The sequence below is a fragment of the Schistocerca cancellata genome, chromosome 10, assembly GCF_023864275.1.
Source record: "Schistocerca cancellata isolate TAMUIC-IGC-003103 chromosome 10, iqSchCanc2.1, whole genome shotgun sequence".
In the NCBI taxonomy this organism is placed as follows: domain Eukaryota; kingdom Metazoa; phylum Arthropoda; class Insecta; order Orthoptera; family Acrididae; genus Schistocerca; species Schistocerca cancellata.
This window is the reverse complement of record NC_064635.1, coordinates 144,922,013-144,940,221: the sequence shown is the minus strand read 5'-3', so window position 1 is coordinate 144,940,221 and position 18,209 is coordinate 144,922,013. Positions and strand designations below refer to the sequence as shown.

The 18,209-nt window shown below is 39.2% G+C and overlaps 1 protein-coding gene across 1 annotated transcript in view; it reads right to left on the bottom strand.

The window, feature by feature from the left end:
* LOC126106761 (CLK4-associating serine/arginine rich protein) overlaps nt 1-18,209 on the bottom strand; it is a 120,508-nt gene that overhangs the window by 34,066 nt on the left and 68,233 nt on the right. Inside the window, exons 9-11 of the mRNA XM_049913134.1 lie at nt 16,237-16,353; nt 9,663-9,731; nt 4,816-5,076 (exon numbers count right to left, since the gene is read on the bottom strand). Of these exons, the coding sequence (XP_049769091.1) occupies nt 4,816-5,076; nt 9,663-9,731; nt 16,237-16,353 (447 nt within the window). The remainder of the gene's footprint in view (nt 1-4,815; nt 5,077-9,662; nt 9,732-16,236; nt 16,354-18,209) is intronic.

Below are 18,209 nucleotides of genomic sequence, written 5' to 3'. Positions count from 1 at the left end.
GGTTTCACAAGTTTAAATACAGAATACCCTGCCATGGTTTTTTAATCAATGAGCAATGCTCATACATGCAAACCAAATAAATCCTGAACACTCGTTATACATCATGAGCAGATCAAGTTTTTTAACTAAATTGTGAGAAGAGAAAGAACACCGCATACATGAAAAAGTATTGTAACTTAATTTCTAAATTTCAAACCGTGGAAAATCCAGGATGGAACGTTACAATATTATGAAAAGGAAAGTTGCCACTAACCATGTAGCAGAGATGCTGAGTCACAGATAGCCACAACAAAGAGACTGACACAAATCAAATTGTCGACCCATAAAGCCTTTGTCAAAAATAGAAAATCACCCCCCCCCCCCCCCCCACACACACACACACATACACACACACAACTCACACGGATATAACTTCAGTCTCAGGCAAAGTAGACTATCCAGCAACAGAATTTATGTAATATTCAGTATTTGTGGAACACAAAGTTCCAAACTCAGTTAACAATCACCCAAAGCAGTTCAGTGCAAGTCACAAAAATTCTCAGGAACATCAACTTTGAATATGTTCGAGGAACTTTAACTCTCTTAAGCTAAGGCAGTTTGCAGGATTGCCATTGTGGCTCCCTCAGTAGTGTTGGTTAATAGTTAACTGGATAATCAGTGGATCGCTGGTTCGAATCTCACTACGTTCTTCCCTCCCACCTCTTCCATTCAATTTGAATGCCTTCATCATTCAACTATAAAATTCAGCGAAAATATGCTAATTAACACATATCTGATGATCATTTTTATGAACAAAAGAATGTCCTGTTATTTTTAATTACATTCACACATACTGCAAATTTAAATTTTTAATTATCATTACTTTATAAGAGTGTTAACAAAGACTGCTTAAATATTAAAAAAGTTACAGATTTATTAATAATCCTTTACAAAACATCAGAACTTAAGAATTTATACTCGTTACAAAAATCTGAATTTTGCGTATGATACGTAATCAGGAACAAGATAGCATGCCTTTTTCATAAAAAAATGATAATTAGATAAGAATTAATTCACATATATTCGATGAATTTTATATTTAAGATGTAGACATTCAAACTAAAATAAAAATAAAATTGCAATAAAAAGAGCACAGTGAATTGCAATGAAAAGAGCATAGTGAGATTCGAACCAGTGATATACTGATTATCCAAGTACTATTCACCAAAGCTATCAAGTAAGCCATTCAGCCCTTAATGAAAAGTGCCCTAATTTTCTGAGAAAACTTCAAAACTGATTTTCTCAAGAATTTTTAATAGGTGCACCTAATTGCTTTGGAATATTGATGTTTCAGTTCTGGACTTCCAATACAATAAATATTAAAAAATATAAAATTCCAACTGCTGAGTGGCCTTCTCATAAGCTGAACATTTACACTTTTGGAATGTTATTTTTAATTCAATTGTCTTGTCTGTGGTGCAAAATTTCTGATACCATCAGATAAAAAAATCTACGGCCTCTGTTATGGCTTTTAACTGGTAACTTAATTATCTATGCCATTTATCGTGGTGGTTCCCCTGAGCAAAATTGTAAAACTAACATACACTTTGGAAGAACAGTATCACTCAGGATTAGAGGCAATTTTGAATAAAACGTAAATAAATTTAACCTTGATTATGCAGGAGGGTAGCTGCCACAACACACTTCTACAATCAAAATCATTATGTCTGTAAATCAGAAAAAACTGAACAGCACAGTATGCACAAAACCAAAAAACTAGCACAGTATGCGCAAAACCATTCTTTTGGAATATGAAAGACAATCTGTATCACTCTTGTGATATTCTATGAGAACTACAGGTTAGAGTTTCAGAGGAAATGGATATCATAAATGGTAAGTATGTAGTTGCTTTTTTAGTGTGTGTATGTCAATAGTGCAGAAAGGTCTTTCAGTACTTAATAATGAAATTGATTAAAAACAAAAGTATTTGTTTCATGTTCACAAGTATATGCCATAGATTAGTCTCTGATGACATAAGCAGTAATGGCTGCTGCTGTTTTCACCTAGCAAAGCAAACCCGATAGGAGCTTCACTGTTTTAGTTTGTGGTCTTTCTTGTTATGGCGCTGCATACTGTTCACCTTTATCAGTGACAATATTATACAACAAGCACATGTATTTAATAATTGTATCAGTGAAACTGTTGTTGATCTTAAGACGTATTTGAAGCACTCGTTACTTACTGATGACAGTGTAGGTACATTCAATAACTTGCTGTGCCTTTCAAACTCACTTATGAAATATTGTTTCACACAATCATAGCTTTCGGCCATGAAGGCCTTTGTCAGCAGTAGACATATATACACACACGCGAGCACACACACACTCATGCAAGCGCAACCTGCACACACATCTGCAGTCTCAGAGCTGAAACTACACTGTGAGCAACAGCACCAGTGCATGATGGGAGTGGCGACTGGGTGGGGGGTAAGGAGGAGGCTGGGGCGGGGAGGGGGAGGGGGAGGAATGGTATGGTGGGAGTGGTGGACAGTGAAATGTTGCAGCTTAGACGGAGGTTAGGAGAGAAGGTGCGGAAGGGGAAGGGGGGTAATTAGTGGAAAGGAGAGAAATAAAAATAAAAGAAATTAAAAGACTGGGTGTGGCAGTGAAATGACGGCTGATTAGTGCTGGAATGGGAACAAGGAGGAGGCTGGATGGGTGAGAACAGCGACTAACGAAGGTTGAGGCCAGGGGGGTTACGGGAACGTAGAACGTATTGCAGGGAAAGATCCCTGCGCAATTCAGAAAAGCTGGTGTCGGTGGGAAGGATCCATATGGCACAGACTGTGAAGCAGTCATTGAGATGAGGGTTAACATGTTTGGTAGCGTGTTCAGCTACAGGGTGGTCCACTTGTTGTTTGGCCACAGTTTGTCGGTGGCCATTCATGCAGACAGACAGCTTGTTGGTTGTCATGCCTGCATAGAATGCAACACAGCGGTTGCAGCTTAGCTTGTAGATCACATGACTGGTTTCACAGGTACCCCTGCCTTTGATGTGATAGGTAATGTTAGTGACTGGACTGGAGTAGGTGGTGGTAGGAGGATGTATGGAACAGGTTTTGTCTCTAGGTATATTACAGGGGTATGAGCCATGAGGTAAGGAATTGGGAGCAGGGGTTCTGTACGGATGGACAGGTATATTGCGTAGGTTCGGTGGATGGCGGAATATCAGGGTAGGAGGGGTGGGAAGGATAGTGGGTAGGACATTTCTCATTTCAGGGCATGGCGAGAGGTAATCGAAACACCGGCGGAGAATGTAATTCAGTTGCTCCAGTCCCAAATGCTACATGCATACTAACTTTATATCCGCAGAAAGAACCACAGTCCACCATCTAAAAACTGATCCCGATCTTACAATTCTACCTGCAGACAAAGGCTCCACCACTGTAGTTTTGAACCGCAAGGATTACGTGGCAGAAGGACTCCGCCAGCTGTCAGATACTTCCACCTACAAACCATGCCACAGTAATCCCATTCCAGCAATCCAGCAGGATCTCCAGTTACTACTCAAATCCTTAGGTCCATCCCAGAACCTATCCCCAGAGTCCATCTCTCTACTTACCCCTACCACTCCCATCTTATACATGCTTCCTAAAGTCCATAAAACCAACCACCCAGGACGCCCCATTGTGGTCGGTTACTGTGCCCCCACTGAAAGAATCTCTGCTCTCGTAGACCAACACCTTCAACCTATTACCTGGAACCTATCCTCCTATATAAAAGATACCAACCATTTCCTCGACTGACTCTCCACAGTTCCTCTCCCTTTACCACACGGTGCCCTGCTCGTCACTATTGATGCCACCTCCCTGTACACTAACATTCCTAATGCCCATGGCCTTACTGCTATCTAACACTACCTTTCCAGACACCCTATGGATTCCAAACCAACAACCTCCTTCCTAGCCTCCATGACCAACTATATCCTCACCCACAATTACTTCTCCTTTGAAGGCATTACCTACAAACCAACCCGCGGTACGACTACGGGCACCCGCATGGCACCACCCTATGCTAACCTACTCATGGGCCATCTAGAGGAATCCTTCCTAAAAACCCAGAATCCTAAACCCCTCACCTGGTTCAGATTCACTAATGACATCTTTTCTATCTGGATTGAAGGTGAGGACACCTTATTCACATTCCTCCAAAACCTCAACAACTTCTACCCCATTTGCTGCACCTGGTCCTACTCAACCCAACAAGCCACCTTCCTAGATGTTGATCTCCACCTCAGAGATGGCTAAATCAATACCTCTGTCCATATCGAACCTAATAACCACCAGCAATACCTCCACTTCGAAAGCTGCCACCCGTTTCATACCAAGAAGTCCCTTCCGTACAGCCTAGACACCCGTGGTCATCGCATCTGCAGTGATGAGTAGTCCCTCTCTAAATATAAAGTTTAGTGCATCTTCTGCAGATGCATACAGCAATAATCAAAGAACTTCTGGAGGCTGCTCTCCAAATCCTCACAAAGATGATAGGCTTCTCCCATCAATTTCCTTTAGCTACTATTTCCATTTTCTTTTACCAATTTATACGAGACACTTCATCACATACGGAGTGTCAAAAAAGTAACCTATACCCACAGCATCCACTCGCTGTAATGTTACAATCACCTGCCTACAGATACTGGTCACAAACTGACAGCTGTGCGAAACTGCTTACAGTGGACAATCCCAGATTCTTATAGTGCCCAATGGACAAGCAGCCTTAAGCATAAGGGAAGTCCTGAAAAGAACACATTGTAAGAGTCTATTACACATCAACTTACCTACGAATAGGTGGCGGAGGTGGTTTGGCGACAGTGGGGGAAGTCGACCTGCGAGGCGTCTGTGAACCACCAGCTGTGGCCGGCACTGCGGTACTGTTAGCTACTGGTGGCTGGTTGTTGATGACAGGATGGCCTTGTGGTAACTGTTGTTGCTGACCGTTGTTTTTAGAGCCATCAGTCGCACTGAAGCCGCCCACCTGGTGGCGCCCCGATGGTGGGGGAGATCGATCACTGCTCGAGCTGCGGTGAGTTCGCCTCGATCTGAAAAGGGAGACTGAGGTGAAGAACAATGAAGACAATGTTTAATGATACCATCTTTGATAGGTTATGCTCAATTGCAATTAACATATATTTTACAGTGATATATCTGTAAGCAAAGTGTGATTACTGCTTAAGAATAGGTCATAATTCTAAGAAGTTATAATTTTGTTAGAGAGCATGTAACAAATGTTATTACATTCTCAAGATATTAATGTAAAATCATTTTGTCAGAATATAAAGCTGTTGTTCTAATAAAGGATTGCGGTTCTGCTAAACATGAACCCATATGGTCAACATAACTTTCAATTATTGACTTTCAATTTCACATAAACTCAAAAGAGCACAATAAATAATTCACGAGTAAAGCAGAAGCACTGAGTCATCCACAGAGACACGCAAAAAAGAAATAAAACTTGCTAGCTTTCGGAATAAATCATTTCTCTAGTTATAATACAAACACACACACACACACACACACACACACACACACACACACACACACACACACACACACACCTACAGTGCATGTTGGACGCACAATGCTCCTTTACATTCTATCAGAACTTTTCCTACTACAATTACACAGTTCAATAATGATTTTTTAAAAACCTTTCAGTGTAATATTTTGGGAATGCCCACTGAAAAAGCTTTTTATATAAAAAACAAAATACGTTTTAAATGTAAAACATTTCAACATGACGAAGACGTTTGTTGCTTGGTGGCTCATTGATTACATGTCGGACTATGGATACAGAGGTCTGGTGTTTGAACCCCGTTCATTCTAGCATCTGTCACTTATCAATTCTTTCACGGCTGGCTATGTTCATAAATATAAAATGCCGAGCTGCAACACAGTTCAGTGTCCACATTAAACAGTTGGTCCTCCTACAACTGCACATGTAAATCGTTTCATAGGTCAAAAGAAAGCAAGGGCACTCCACCTCCAATAAGTCACTGTGGTGTTCAAACCAGTCTTTAGACCGATGACAGCTTTTCATTAGGTGAACATACAATTTATCCAAATGTTGCACAAAAAGAGGTAGTGAGGCAAACCGTGTTTATTACTTGATCAGGAAGGTAAGTATTTGTTGGCTGATGGTAGGGAGGGGGGATGGTTACAGCGCAGTAATGCATTAATGAAAGGAAGAGAGAGAAACTTCACTCTCCTCAAAAGATCAGATGCAGTACCAACCACAATGCATTTCCTCTGCAGCACATAGTGCAGCGAGTCGAGAATTTCCACGTAAATTCTGGAACCACTCAACCTTCTGCCACCTCAAACACGCGATGTTTTAAAGATAAGTGTGACAGAGAGCCTATTTACTGCGCAACCCATGTCTGTATATGCAGGATGGACACTGGTCGTGGGAGGACAGTATTTGCGTCAGACTAGCGACGCCGACAAGAGTTAGCTGCTCATGCCATAGAACCTGTAAGGAGGGTGCAAGGAGTAAATATGTAATATTCCATGGTCGTTGAATAATTGTAATTGTTATAGACAATTGAAACATGATGTGTCTAGAGACTCTGACTTAATCTTCATGTTACACTTGCTAGAAGCAAGGCCTGTTTTTGAATTTCTGGTGGTTATTAAACCCACCACTTGTATGCTTATACAGAGTTATTTTGAGAGAGAGAGCATTTTTTAGTTCCTCTAACCAGCATTATTTCTTCGGAGAAGAAGTTGTGGATATTGACACAGCCACATATCCAGAGAAGGGATCGGCTAAACGTTTCAACTAAGTCAATTGTAGTAAGAGAAGTGTGAAGTTCGCAATCCAGTTTTGCACCGCTTCTCTTGTCGCCAAAACTGTTAGAGTAGATCTGTAATATATCAGTCCTATGTGACCAATAGAAGGAGAGTTTTAAGTCGCCACTGAAAAGTGAGGAAGAAAAAGCAACAAATTTTGAGTAGCAAAATTAAAATAATTTGATGTTTGTTGCCCGAGGTTTCCTTAAACTAGCTCTGTCACTATTGCATTTTTTCAGTAATAACTTAGCAAGACAATGACTAAATTTTTTTAGGAACTAGTTTAGAAAGAAGACTGTGGTGACTGAGCTGCGGCAAGCTGGCACCAGTGTTATTTTGTTCATGTATCATTGACATCGATTGTGGTCGAGCTAAGCTATCTTTGCTTTTCACATGTCTTTATCTTCAGGGTTGGTGGGTGAAACAATTGGATTGTTAGCCTTCAACGGGTAACCCTCGAGATCTCGTGAGATTCGCTGGGAGACGAGTGTCAACAGCTGCCAAACGAGCGTGATGGACATAATGTGTGATGGTGTGAAATTGGTCGGGTGTTTTGGCGATATGGGCAGCTTGGAGATACAAATTGTGCGACTTACCTGGGAACAAAATTTTAAGTGAAGCGGAGAAGCTGTGGAACCCACTCCCTTCGTATTGTGTACGTGATATGAAGTAAGTGGTTGTAATTGTGTTTTGTTGACCGACACACTCAGAGGCAGTTAAATTTTATTACTATGGTGAGACTTTCAGAGTCGAACTTTAAGATGGTGTGGAAGAGTTCAGTTGGCCTAGTTAAATGGTGGCCGTTATTTGAAAGTTTTCTCAGAAGTTTTACTAGTGCTCTGTGTTCCTTGTAAACAAATGATTTTATGTTGGCACTTTCAAAGCCTGCACTCTATTAATACAGTTGTCAATGTGTAAAATGCTTAAGGTCAAAGTTGCAAATTTGTCAGTAGTGTAATGTGTTCCTTTACACACTTACCCATATATCAAGTCAAAGGTTCTGCCGAGTGTTTCTATGTTACAGAGTTAATGGAATGTCTTTGTGATTCCGCAAAAACCTTTGATTGTGTCAGCGCCTTGTCGGGGAGTGGTATGTCATCCAAGGTCTAAGCCTGGCAGTGTTTAAGAACCTGGCCATTACCGGGAGTTGTTCACATACCACCTTCCAAAGTTTAATATTTATCTACCTTCCACCAAGGCAAGTTAAGCTGCTAGATATATAAACATATATTGTATGTAATCCGTTCTTATACGAACCTGTTTCCTTAAATATTAGCCACTGGCAACTGGCTAAACTTCAAATTGTACAGCATCTGCTGAGTTCCTTGCGCAGCTCTTTCTAGTAGTCTAGTATTAACGTGTCTGAGTACGTGAACATTCATTTTTAAAGATCTGTGTTTCCGCTGTAGTTTTTTATGTAAGTGATTCTATCATGTTATGTAACTGGATCTGAGCTTGAAGTGTCATTAAGTCACCCTTATTGGGCAACTGTTTTCATTATATGTATTTGAGGGAAATCCCATATGGGAATTTGAATTTTTGAAGTTTGTCTGTAATTCTGCTTTCTTAATATGGGAAAATAAAGTGAGGGGTATTAGTGCCCGACAACATTAAGTTTGTAATTGACCAGAATCCGCCATATATTCCGCAAACATGGCGTAAAGACGATTTTCAAACCGACAAGGAAGATCAAAGAGTGTCTTAGATCGACAAAGGAGAAAAGGGAGCCACTTGCAATGTCAGGAATACACCGTATACCATGCACATGCCGAAAAGTTTGTGTCGGAATGAATGGACGATCAACACCAGGATCAAAGAACATAAGCGACATTGCAGGTTGGGGCAGGTGGAGAAATCAGCTGTGGCAGAGCACGCACTGAGTGAGACTGCCATGTACTAAAATTTGCCCATACGGAAGTTCTGGCTGTAGAGAGGCACTATCACATGCGCTTGTTCAGAGAAGCTGTAGAAATATAAAAACACGTTAACAGTTTCAACAAGAAAGAGGTAAGCCTTAAGGTAAACAGATCCTGGCTTCCTGTACTGCAGTGAACGACCATCGCAGGTAGCAAGAGGAGAACCGCACCGGAAATGACCGAGGAGAAGCCACTCGTGCTGGCAAAATGTCAGTAAAATCATTAGATGAACACTGGCCAAAGAACCCGATACAGAAGCCAATAGGCAGTTTGTCATGAAATCCAAGTTTTCTCACCTCCCACCTAACTGTCATATTACTTACAGTGGATCCTGATGCAATTTGGAATTCCTGTGTGATGGTCTGGACAGACTTCTGCCTATTACACATTACAACCCTCTTCAACTGTCTGCAGTCTCTGTCAGTCAACAGATGAGGTCGGCCTGTACGCTTTTGTGCTGTACGTGTTCCTTCACGTTTCCATTTCACTATCACATCAGACATAGTGGATCTATGGGTGTTAAGGAGAGTGGAAGTGTCGTGTAGCAAACAGACATACGACACAAGTGACATCCAATCACCTGACCACGTTCAAAGTCCGTGAGTTCCACAGAGCACCCCATTCTGCTCTCTCACGATGTCTTAATGACTACTGAGGTCACTGATATGGAGTACCTGGCAGCAGATGGCAGCACAATGTAGCTAATATGAAAACTGTATATTTTTGAGAGTTTCCAGCTACTTTTGATCACATAGTGTATATGTGAGGGTATTCATATGATTTTCTCCGTAAGAGCTCCTGATCTCGAATATTACTACTTTTGTAATGGCTGTCTTCCCTACTGTAGTATTCATTATGAATGACATTAAAGGAAACAAAACAGATAATAGAAAGCTAATCTGAGAACTCTAAGAACAAACCTGGAACGTCGGTCACTGCCGTAGGGTGAACGTCCCCTCCTGCCGCGATCTCGTTCCCGAGAATGAGATCTATAAAATAAATGAACCACAAAAATGTACATATGCCGCTCTTTCGTAAACTGTATTTAAAGCCTTAAAACGTTAACTTTTCCACCACTTGAGAGATGTAAACAATAAATGAGACTACAAATGAAATCAGAATATCAAGTATACTTGGTATTTATGAATTACTTATACATAAGTAATCCTGAATTGTGAAAACAACAAGTAACTTATAGAAAGGTTTGATATAACGATGAATGCAGTGTATCTTCAAGTTTTATTCCCGCCTGATACATTTCATTTCTGAAATTACCACTAGATGGCACGCACAAATGAGTTATTTCAACAGTCATCATGGTGACACATAACAGTGCAGAGCATGCACAGTGTTGTTTATGGTTTCACGAATCCAAATCTGCTACTATAGTTCAGTTCAGAGACAATTCAGGACAAAATATTGCACTACCACCTAAAGAGAAACTGTTATTAATTGATGCAACTGTTTCATCAAAACTGGCTATGTATCTCATAGGATATGGCAGTATATCGATTACAGATGAGACATTTGTTGTGTTATAAAAAAAAGTAGCCACACTGAAAATTTGTAAATAAAACTTGAAGATATATTGCATTCGCTGCTGTCTCAAACATTTCTGTAAGTTTTTTTTTTTATCATTTTCACAGTTAAAGGTTATTTTTGTATGACTAATTTATAAAAACCCTGTACATTAGAACAGGACTCAGATCTTCATAGCATTCACAAATACCTTCAAAAACAGCTTTTTTTAAAGTAAAAGAGAAGGAATTTAACATAATGGGAATGAAGTAAAAAATTTAGCTTTGATGTTCACAGTTTTTGAAGTTTTCATTTACTCTTGAGCACTAGTGCAAAGTTACAACAGTAAATTTATTTGCTGTTGCAACAGTAGGTGATCTGTTCAAATTTATAGCAACAGATTAAAATTACTTTTCTACATCCTTTTATGTTTTTAATTTACACACAAACTCAGACAAAATATTAGTCATTCCTTTAAAACAGTACAATTGACTGTCACACAGTAACACTGTAGGTGGTTCTACCAAGTGGTCATTTGACCCTCGACTGCTGATCTAGTATATAACATTACATCTAATTTCCCTTAAAGAGGAGTAGATCTATATATTATCTGCATGTATCATAAATTAACTTTGTTTTTGAGTTTGCTAATAACGACAATTAATATCAAAACGTTTTAGGACACTAGTAATTTTTACCATAGATTTTTGTGATGCATTAATAGAAATCTCGTTCTGTGCACTTGCTTCAGTTCTTATACAGAATTAGCAACTTTTTAGCTCATCAGCTTAAAAGATTATCAGCAAGCTTAATTAGGAGTTATTTGTTCAATGCCTTGTAATACATTGCACCAGCCAAAATGCAGCTGCACTGTGACTGCTGTTCTCTAAAGCATGATGAGTTGGTTGACATTTGTAAGCAGATGGAAATCGCCCTGACTACTGTCAAATGACTGGCAGTTGAACTGGTGTGTTGGAAGAGCTCCCACATGTTGTCCACCTTTGATAACTGTACCAGAGGTACCTCAAGTATTATCCTCTCCTGTGGATCATGTCGCCTCTGCAGGAAATACAGGATCTGTCATTACCCATCCATTACACTGCGAGCGGCGATTCAATGGTAGATCTAGGTGTCCTGCACAAGGTGGAAGCGGAGCAGAGAGGACTCATGTTATTGTACTGATCCCCCTAAGCAACAAGTTTGAGGTACTGTCTTTTGCTGAAACTGTGCAATTGGGAGTCAGGTCACCTGTTTTGGAGAAAACCATTTTGTCCAGTCTCCGGAGAACGCAATCGCAAAACGGTAGGGGTCTATTAATCATCAGCAGTTCAAACGTACAGTAAATGATGGTACCTCTTAGAGAAATGGCAGCAAGGGACAGGAAAGACACAAGGTGCACCCGGTGTGTGCCTGGAGCCCTCATTTAACATGAAGAAGAGGCTATTCCAGCAGCCACTGATTCAGTATCAGGGGTGGGCATAAAATGATAATTGGGTCCTTCTATCACCCACCAGACTCATCTCCTAATGTAACCAAAAGCTTTAGGGAGAACCACATTTTACTTGTACATAAGTTCCTAAATTATACAGTAATCACTGGTGGAGACTTTAATAATCCAACAATTAATTGGGAAAATTAGTTTTGTTAGTAGTGGGCGTGATAAGACATCGTGTGAAACTCTACTAAAAGCCTTCTCTGAAAACTACCAAAAAAGGTAGTTAGGAAATCCACTCATGATGGAAATATATTGGATCTACTGGCAACAATTAGATCTGACATCTTTTAGCATGTACACATCAAAACTGGAACCAGTGACCATGACGTTGTCGTGGCAACAATGATTATCGAAGTACAAAAGACAACTAAAACAAACAAAGATATATATGTTCACTAAACTAGATAAAAAATCAAGAGTGTCATATCTCAATGAGGAACTTGAAACTACCAACACAGGTCAGGAGCATGTAGAGGAACTCTGGCTCAAGTTTAAAAGAATAGTTTACCACACACTGGATAGATATGTGCCCAATAGAACAGTTCATACAGCGAGGGAAACTCCATGGCAGTCAATCATCGTAAACAAACAGGTGTTAAACAAAGCGTTGGGCTACATATAGAGAGATGCTGAATGAAACGCGTGTGGCTGTCAAGAGAGCAATGATTGACGCCTTCAATAACTACCATAGCAAAATATTGTCAAGTGATCATTCACAGAACACAACGGAATTCTGATCATACGTAAAGGCTGTTAGTGGCACCAAAGTTAGTGTCTGGTCCCTAGCGAATGACATAGAAACTGAAATTGAGGATAGCAAAGCATAAGCTGAAATGCTCAAATCCATTTTCAAAAGTTCCTCTACAAAGGTAACGCCAGGTGAATTGTCCCAATTTAATCCTCATACCACTGAAAAGATGAATGAAATAAGTATTAGTGTCAGTGGTATTGAGAAACAGCCAAAATCGTTAAAACTAAACAAATCTCCAGGGCCTGATAGAATCTGTATCAGATTCTGCACTGAATTGGCCTCTCTTATAACCATACTCTATTGTAGATCCCTCGAACAAAAACCGTGCCCAGTTCTTTGAAAAAGGTACAGTGCACACCTGTCTACAAGAAGCGTAGCAGAAGTAATCCACAAAACCACTGTCCAGTACCGTTGAAACTGACTTGTCGTAGAATCTTAGAACATATTTGAGTTCAAAGGTAATGATGTATCTTGAACAGAATGACTTCCTCAATGTCAACCAGCATGGATTTCTATAACATCTATCACATGAAACACAACTCACATTTTTCTCTCATGAAACCTTTGGATCAATACAAACAGGTAGATGCAGTGTTTCTCGGTTCCCGAAAAGCATTTGACTACAACGTACAATCATGTGGGGTATGAAGTGAAATTTGTGACTGGACTGAGGACTTTTTGGTAGGGAGGACAAAGCAGGATAATAAAAGCTTGTTCCCAAGAAATAAGTGGGATTCTTAGCCACATATGTAACAGCTCTCTGAAGCAGGGTATTTTCCCAGATAGACTGAAGTATGCCATTGTTAAACCACTGCATAAAAAAGGGGATACGTCTGATGTCAACAACTACCGCCCAATCTCTCTTCTGACTGCCTTATCTAAAATTCTTGAAAAAGTAATGTATTGTAGAGTAGCTTCACACCTTTGCAAAAATAAAGTTTTAACAAAATGTCAGTTTGGTTTCCAGAAGGGTTTTTCAGTGGAAAATGCTATATATACTTTCACTAATGAAATATTAAATGCTCTGAGTAACCGGAAGTCATCCGTTGGGATTTTTTGTGATCTAGCAAAGGCTTTTGATTGTGTAAATCATGGAATACTTCTAGATAAGCTCAACTACTGTGGTATGAATGGAACAGTGCTCAAATGGTTTAAATCATACCTAACTGGAAGAGTGCAGAAAGTTGAAATAAGCAGTTCACATAATACGCAAAAAACTGGTAATTTCTCAAACTGGGGAACAATCAAGAATGGGGTGCCGCAAGGTTCGGTCTTGGGTCCTCTGCTGTTCTTAATATAGTAATGACTTGCCATTCTATATTCACGAAGATGCAAAGCCGGTACTTTTTGCCGATGATACAAGTATAGCTATCACACCCAACAGACAAGAATTAACTGGTGAAATTGTAAATGATGTTTTCCAGAAAATCATTAAGTGGTTCTCTGCACATGGGCTCTCATTAAACTTTGACAAAACACAGTATATACAGTTCCACACAGTAAATGGAATGACACCCTTAATAAATATAGGCTTCGATCAGAAATTGGTACCTAAGGTAGAATATTCAAAATTTCTAGGTGTATGCATTGATGAGGGGTTGAACTGGAAAAAACACACTGAGGATCTGCTGAAACGTTCTGAGTTCAGCTACTTATGCTATTAGGGTCATTGCAAATTTTGGCGATATACATCTGAGTAAATTAGCTTACCACCCCTATTTTCATTCTCTGCTTTCATATGGCATCATATTCTGGGGTAACTCATCATTGAGTAAAAGAGTGTTCATTGCACAAAAGTGTGTAATCAGAATAATTGCTGGAGCTCATCCAAGATCATCCTGCAGACACTTATTTAAAGAGCTAGAGATCTTCACTGTAGCCTCACAATATATATATTCACTTATGAAATTCGTTATTAACAATCCGAACAAATTCAAAAGTAATAGCAGAGTACATGGCTACAACACTAGGAGAAAGGATGATCTTCACTACTCAAGGTTAAATCTAACTTTGGCTCAGAAGGGGGTAAATTACGCTGCCACGAAAGTCTTTGGTCACTTATCTAATAGCATCAAAAGTCTGACAGATAGCCATATAACATTTAAAAGGAACTTAAAAGAATTTCTTAATGACAACTCCTTCTACTCATTAGATGAATTTTTGGGTATAGTAAATGGGTAATTTCCCCACCCAAAAAAAGAATAAAAAATAAAAACAAAATTAAGTGGCATGTAATATTTTGTGTAATGTAATATCTTGTATAGACACCTTTTATTAACGCGACACGTTCCACATCATTATGAAGTGTCGTGTTCATGATCTATGGAACAAGTACTAATCTAATCTAATGTTATTTTGGATAGAGAGTTACTGAGAGATGTAGGAGCAACTCTGGATTTTCCCCACGAAAGTGTGTTTGGGCCCTTGCTGTTCATGTTGTACATTAACGATGTTGCAGTTATCTGTAAAGAAGTACTATCTGAAAGAAGCTGTATAAATATTCAGTCAGATATTGATAAGATTTCAATGTGGTGCAGAGATTGGCAACTTGCTCTAAATGTAACAGCAGCCTTGCTCATAGAGTTTCACGTGTACATTCCACATTTTATGAACACTCAACCAGTCTGCTAGGTCACACATTTTCATACCACAGATTGTCTGGGACAATTTGGGACAGCATTTGGAATGCAGCAACAAAATTTCCTATGATTTGATAGTTCTGCGTGATCTAATTGTCATTTAGTGTCTTCAGCAAATTACAACATGCATCATAAAACTTGACAAATTTGTCACCCAACTGAGCCCACTATTAAGTTATACAACATTAACCCTTTAGCTGTCGTGGATGTCTACACACATTCTGCTATGCCATTCCCCACCTACTGAGGATGTGAATATGCACGTTGATTGGGTTTCCTACAGTGCTTTGAACATCTTTATGAGTGCTGAGCACCTCAACTCTCACTGCTGCAAACGAGTTACTACCATCTCTTGGTGAATAAAAAGTTTAATAAAAGTATTTATCGTACTACATATGTGCCTCATTGCATGCCATCATTTGCAAAAAACCTCGTTTTGATATCTTGAATTGTTTATGAGATACGATGAGTGTGATAACCACGATTCGCAATGCCCAAGGATGCGAATAACTGCATCACGTCTGACCGTCCGTCGGATATAAAGCCCAATAACTCGGGAACGAAATATTGTTCTGCTCACAGTTTTAAATAAAATTCTGATATCTTAGCTAAATTTCATAACTGCAACGTATGAGCTGAAATCAACTATTGGGAAGGTTTATGTGTACAATCCTCATTTTATGAACACTCAAACCAAGCTGTTTTTATCTCAGCAAACTTTTTAAAATTTCGTGCAATTTTTTACTTAATTTGATAGTGCACAGGGAAGTATGATGACTAACAAAAAGAAATTAACTTCTTTATCGAATGACGATATCAGACTGTAAGTAGAGCAAAAATCAAATTTTTTAACCCAATAGATTTCGAAAAATCGGATGATAAGTATTTCATATTGACCAGAACACCATCCCTCAGAACAGGCAACAGAATTTGGTAAGCAGTACAGTCATAACAAAAGCTGTATTCAGCACAGAACGCAGAGAGCACATCTGAAGCAACACAAGGGTTAATGTAATATCCCTGGGTAGTGACAAAATTTCTGTTCAATGAGTTTACTTATGAGTACATCCAAACTGATCATAATCAAATACCTGTTCCTATAACCAGATGGTGACATTCCAGATCGCCTGCGCTGGCTGCTTCGGCTGCTCGATGAAGGAGAACGGTCTCTTCGTCTCCGCCAGCCAGATGAACGTGGTGAACGAGATCTGTAGAAAAGTCACTGCTTAATCAAATTACTTTTTTGTATTAGCATTTTGAAAAAAATAATCACAAATTTATCACAAAGTTATTAAAGCAAATGTCTACTTCAATGTATGATAAAAAAGAGAGAGAAATGAAACCTCAATGATGGCAAGATAAAAATAAATGTAAAAAGTTACGAAAGTTACATGTTCTGCACAAGAACTGAGTAATGAATATCAGCAATCCTAAAAACAGTTCCCTATTTAAATATGAGCAGTTGAGGAATTGGTCTACATATTCACACTGAATGCACAATGAAGAATTACTTTTGAATTACCATTTTAAAATCAGAGACAAAAAGATGCAGTAATCCAATCTAAAAATACTGTATTTACTCGAATCTAAGCCGCACCTGAAAAATGAGACTCGAAATCAAGGAAAATAAATTTTCCCGAATCTAAGCCATACCTAAAATTTGAGACTAGAAATTCAAGGGGAGAGAAAAGTTTTAGGCCCCACCTCCAAATCGAAACAAAGTTGGTCCATTGTAATATGAGACACAATTCAGGTCGAATGAATGACGATATAGCTACAGTAGTTTGGTTCGAGTCTTAAGCTTAGCAGTTAGGCTTTACCAGGTAATCATTGCTATGCGTCAGGCGCTCCCGTCCGTATTTATATGGGTACCCTTCCTTTTTCACGTGCTTTGTCTAGTTTGAATTGATTGCTTATTTTTCTTTGATCTGATAAGTGCCGTTCTCTTTGTTACAGGTGTTTACGTCACTCTAAGCTGAAAATGCATTACTGTACTGTATCATGCATTGTTTGTCGCATTCTGATAATGAGTGTTTGTTAACAACATGTCACCGCTCGTGGCATGGCTTGCTTTTGTGCACACCAACACCGCTTTTTTTAAAAAAAGCGAGAGAGAGAGAGAGAGAGAGAGAGAGAGAGAGAGAGAGAGAGAGAGAGAGAGGAATCGTCTGATTAGCGAAACAATGGCAAGAGACTGCTATTTGTTGTTACTTACACTGCTGCTTTCTTTGATAATGATCAACAAGAACCAAATAATAGACTGCGTATGTTAGATGTTCTGCACAAGAGTTTAGCGAAAAATTTTCTCTGTTTGAAAATCTTTGCAGACGCCTCTTTAGTACATTACATTCTGCACAGAAATTAGAGTTATCTTAGATTTAAAAATCTGGTCAACTGCCGTGCTTCATTTCTGACTGAATCACGATTAGGCATAAGAATAATACGAATATAAACATGACATGATATGTATATTCTTCCACGTTTGCTGTTGTCTCACTCTAGTTTCGTAGTTTATTAGGCAGACAGGATTTAAATGAGACAGCAGCAAACATGAAAGAATACATGGCAAAATGTTTATATCCGTATTATTCTTATGTTGAAGAGAATACTGCATGTGATTCACAATTCATAAAAGTTCCTATTAGCAACCATCTCTTCTCACAGCTAGGAAAAATTCAGAACGTAGAGTTGGCCATATTGACAAACATCCCAAACAGTCTTGCCAGTCGGATTTTCGTGGTACATTGAAATTTTGCTACATTCGAAGATGAACAATACGGAATTTGTATTTACTTCGTTGGATAATGTATGAAAATGCAGTGGTCGAAACACGGGGCCGAGAAAAAAGCTCGTCTTCCACCTTTTTTTTAATTTATTTACTGACGATGAGGTTTTTGCGCCAGTATTTATTCTTTGTGCCTGCAAAGCATGCCTGTTAGTGCTACATAAATTCGACGGTTGTGGCGGCACCTACCAACATTTTTCAGAACTTCCGCTTACTTTGCACTCAATTCTAAGCCGCAGGCGGTTTTTTGGATTACAAAAATCGGAAAAAAAGTGCGGC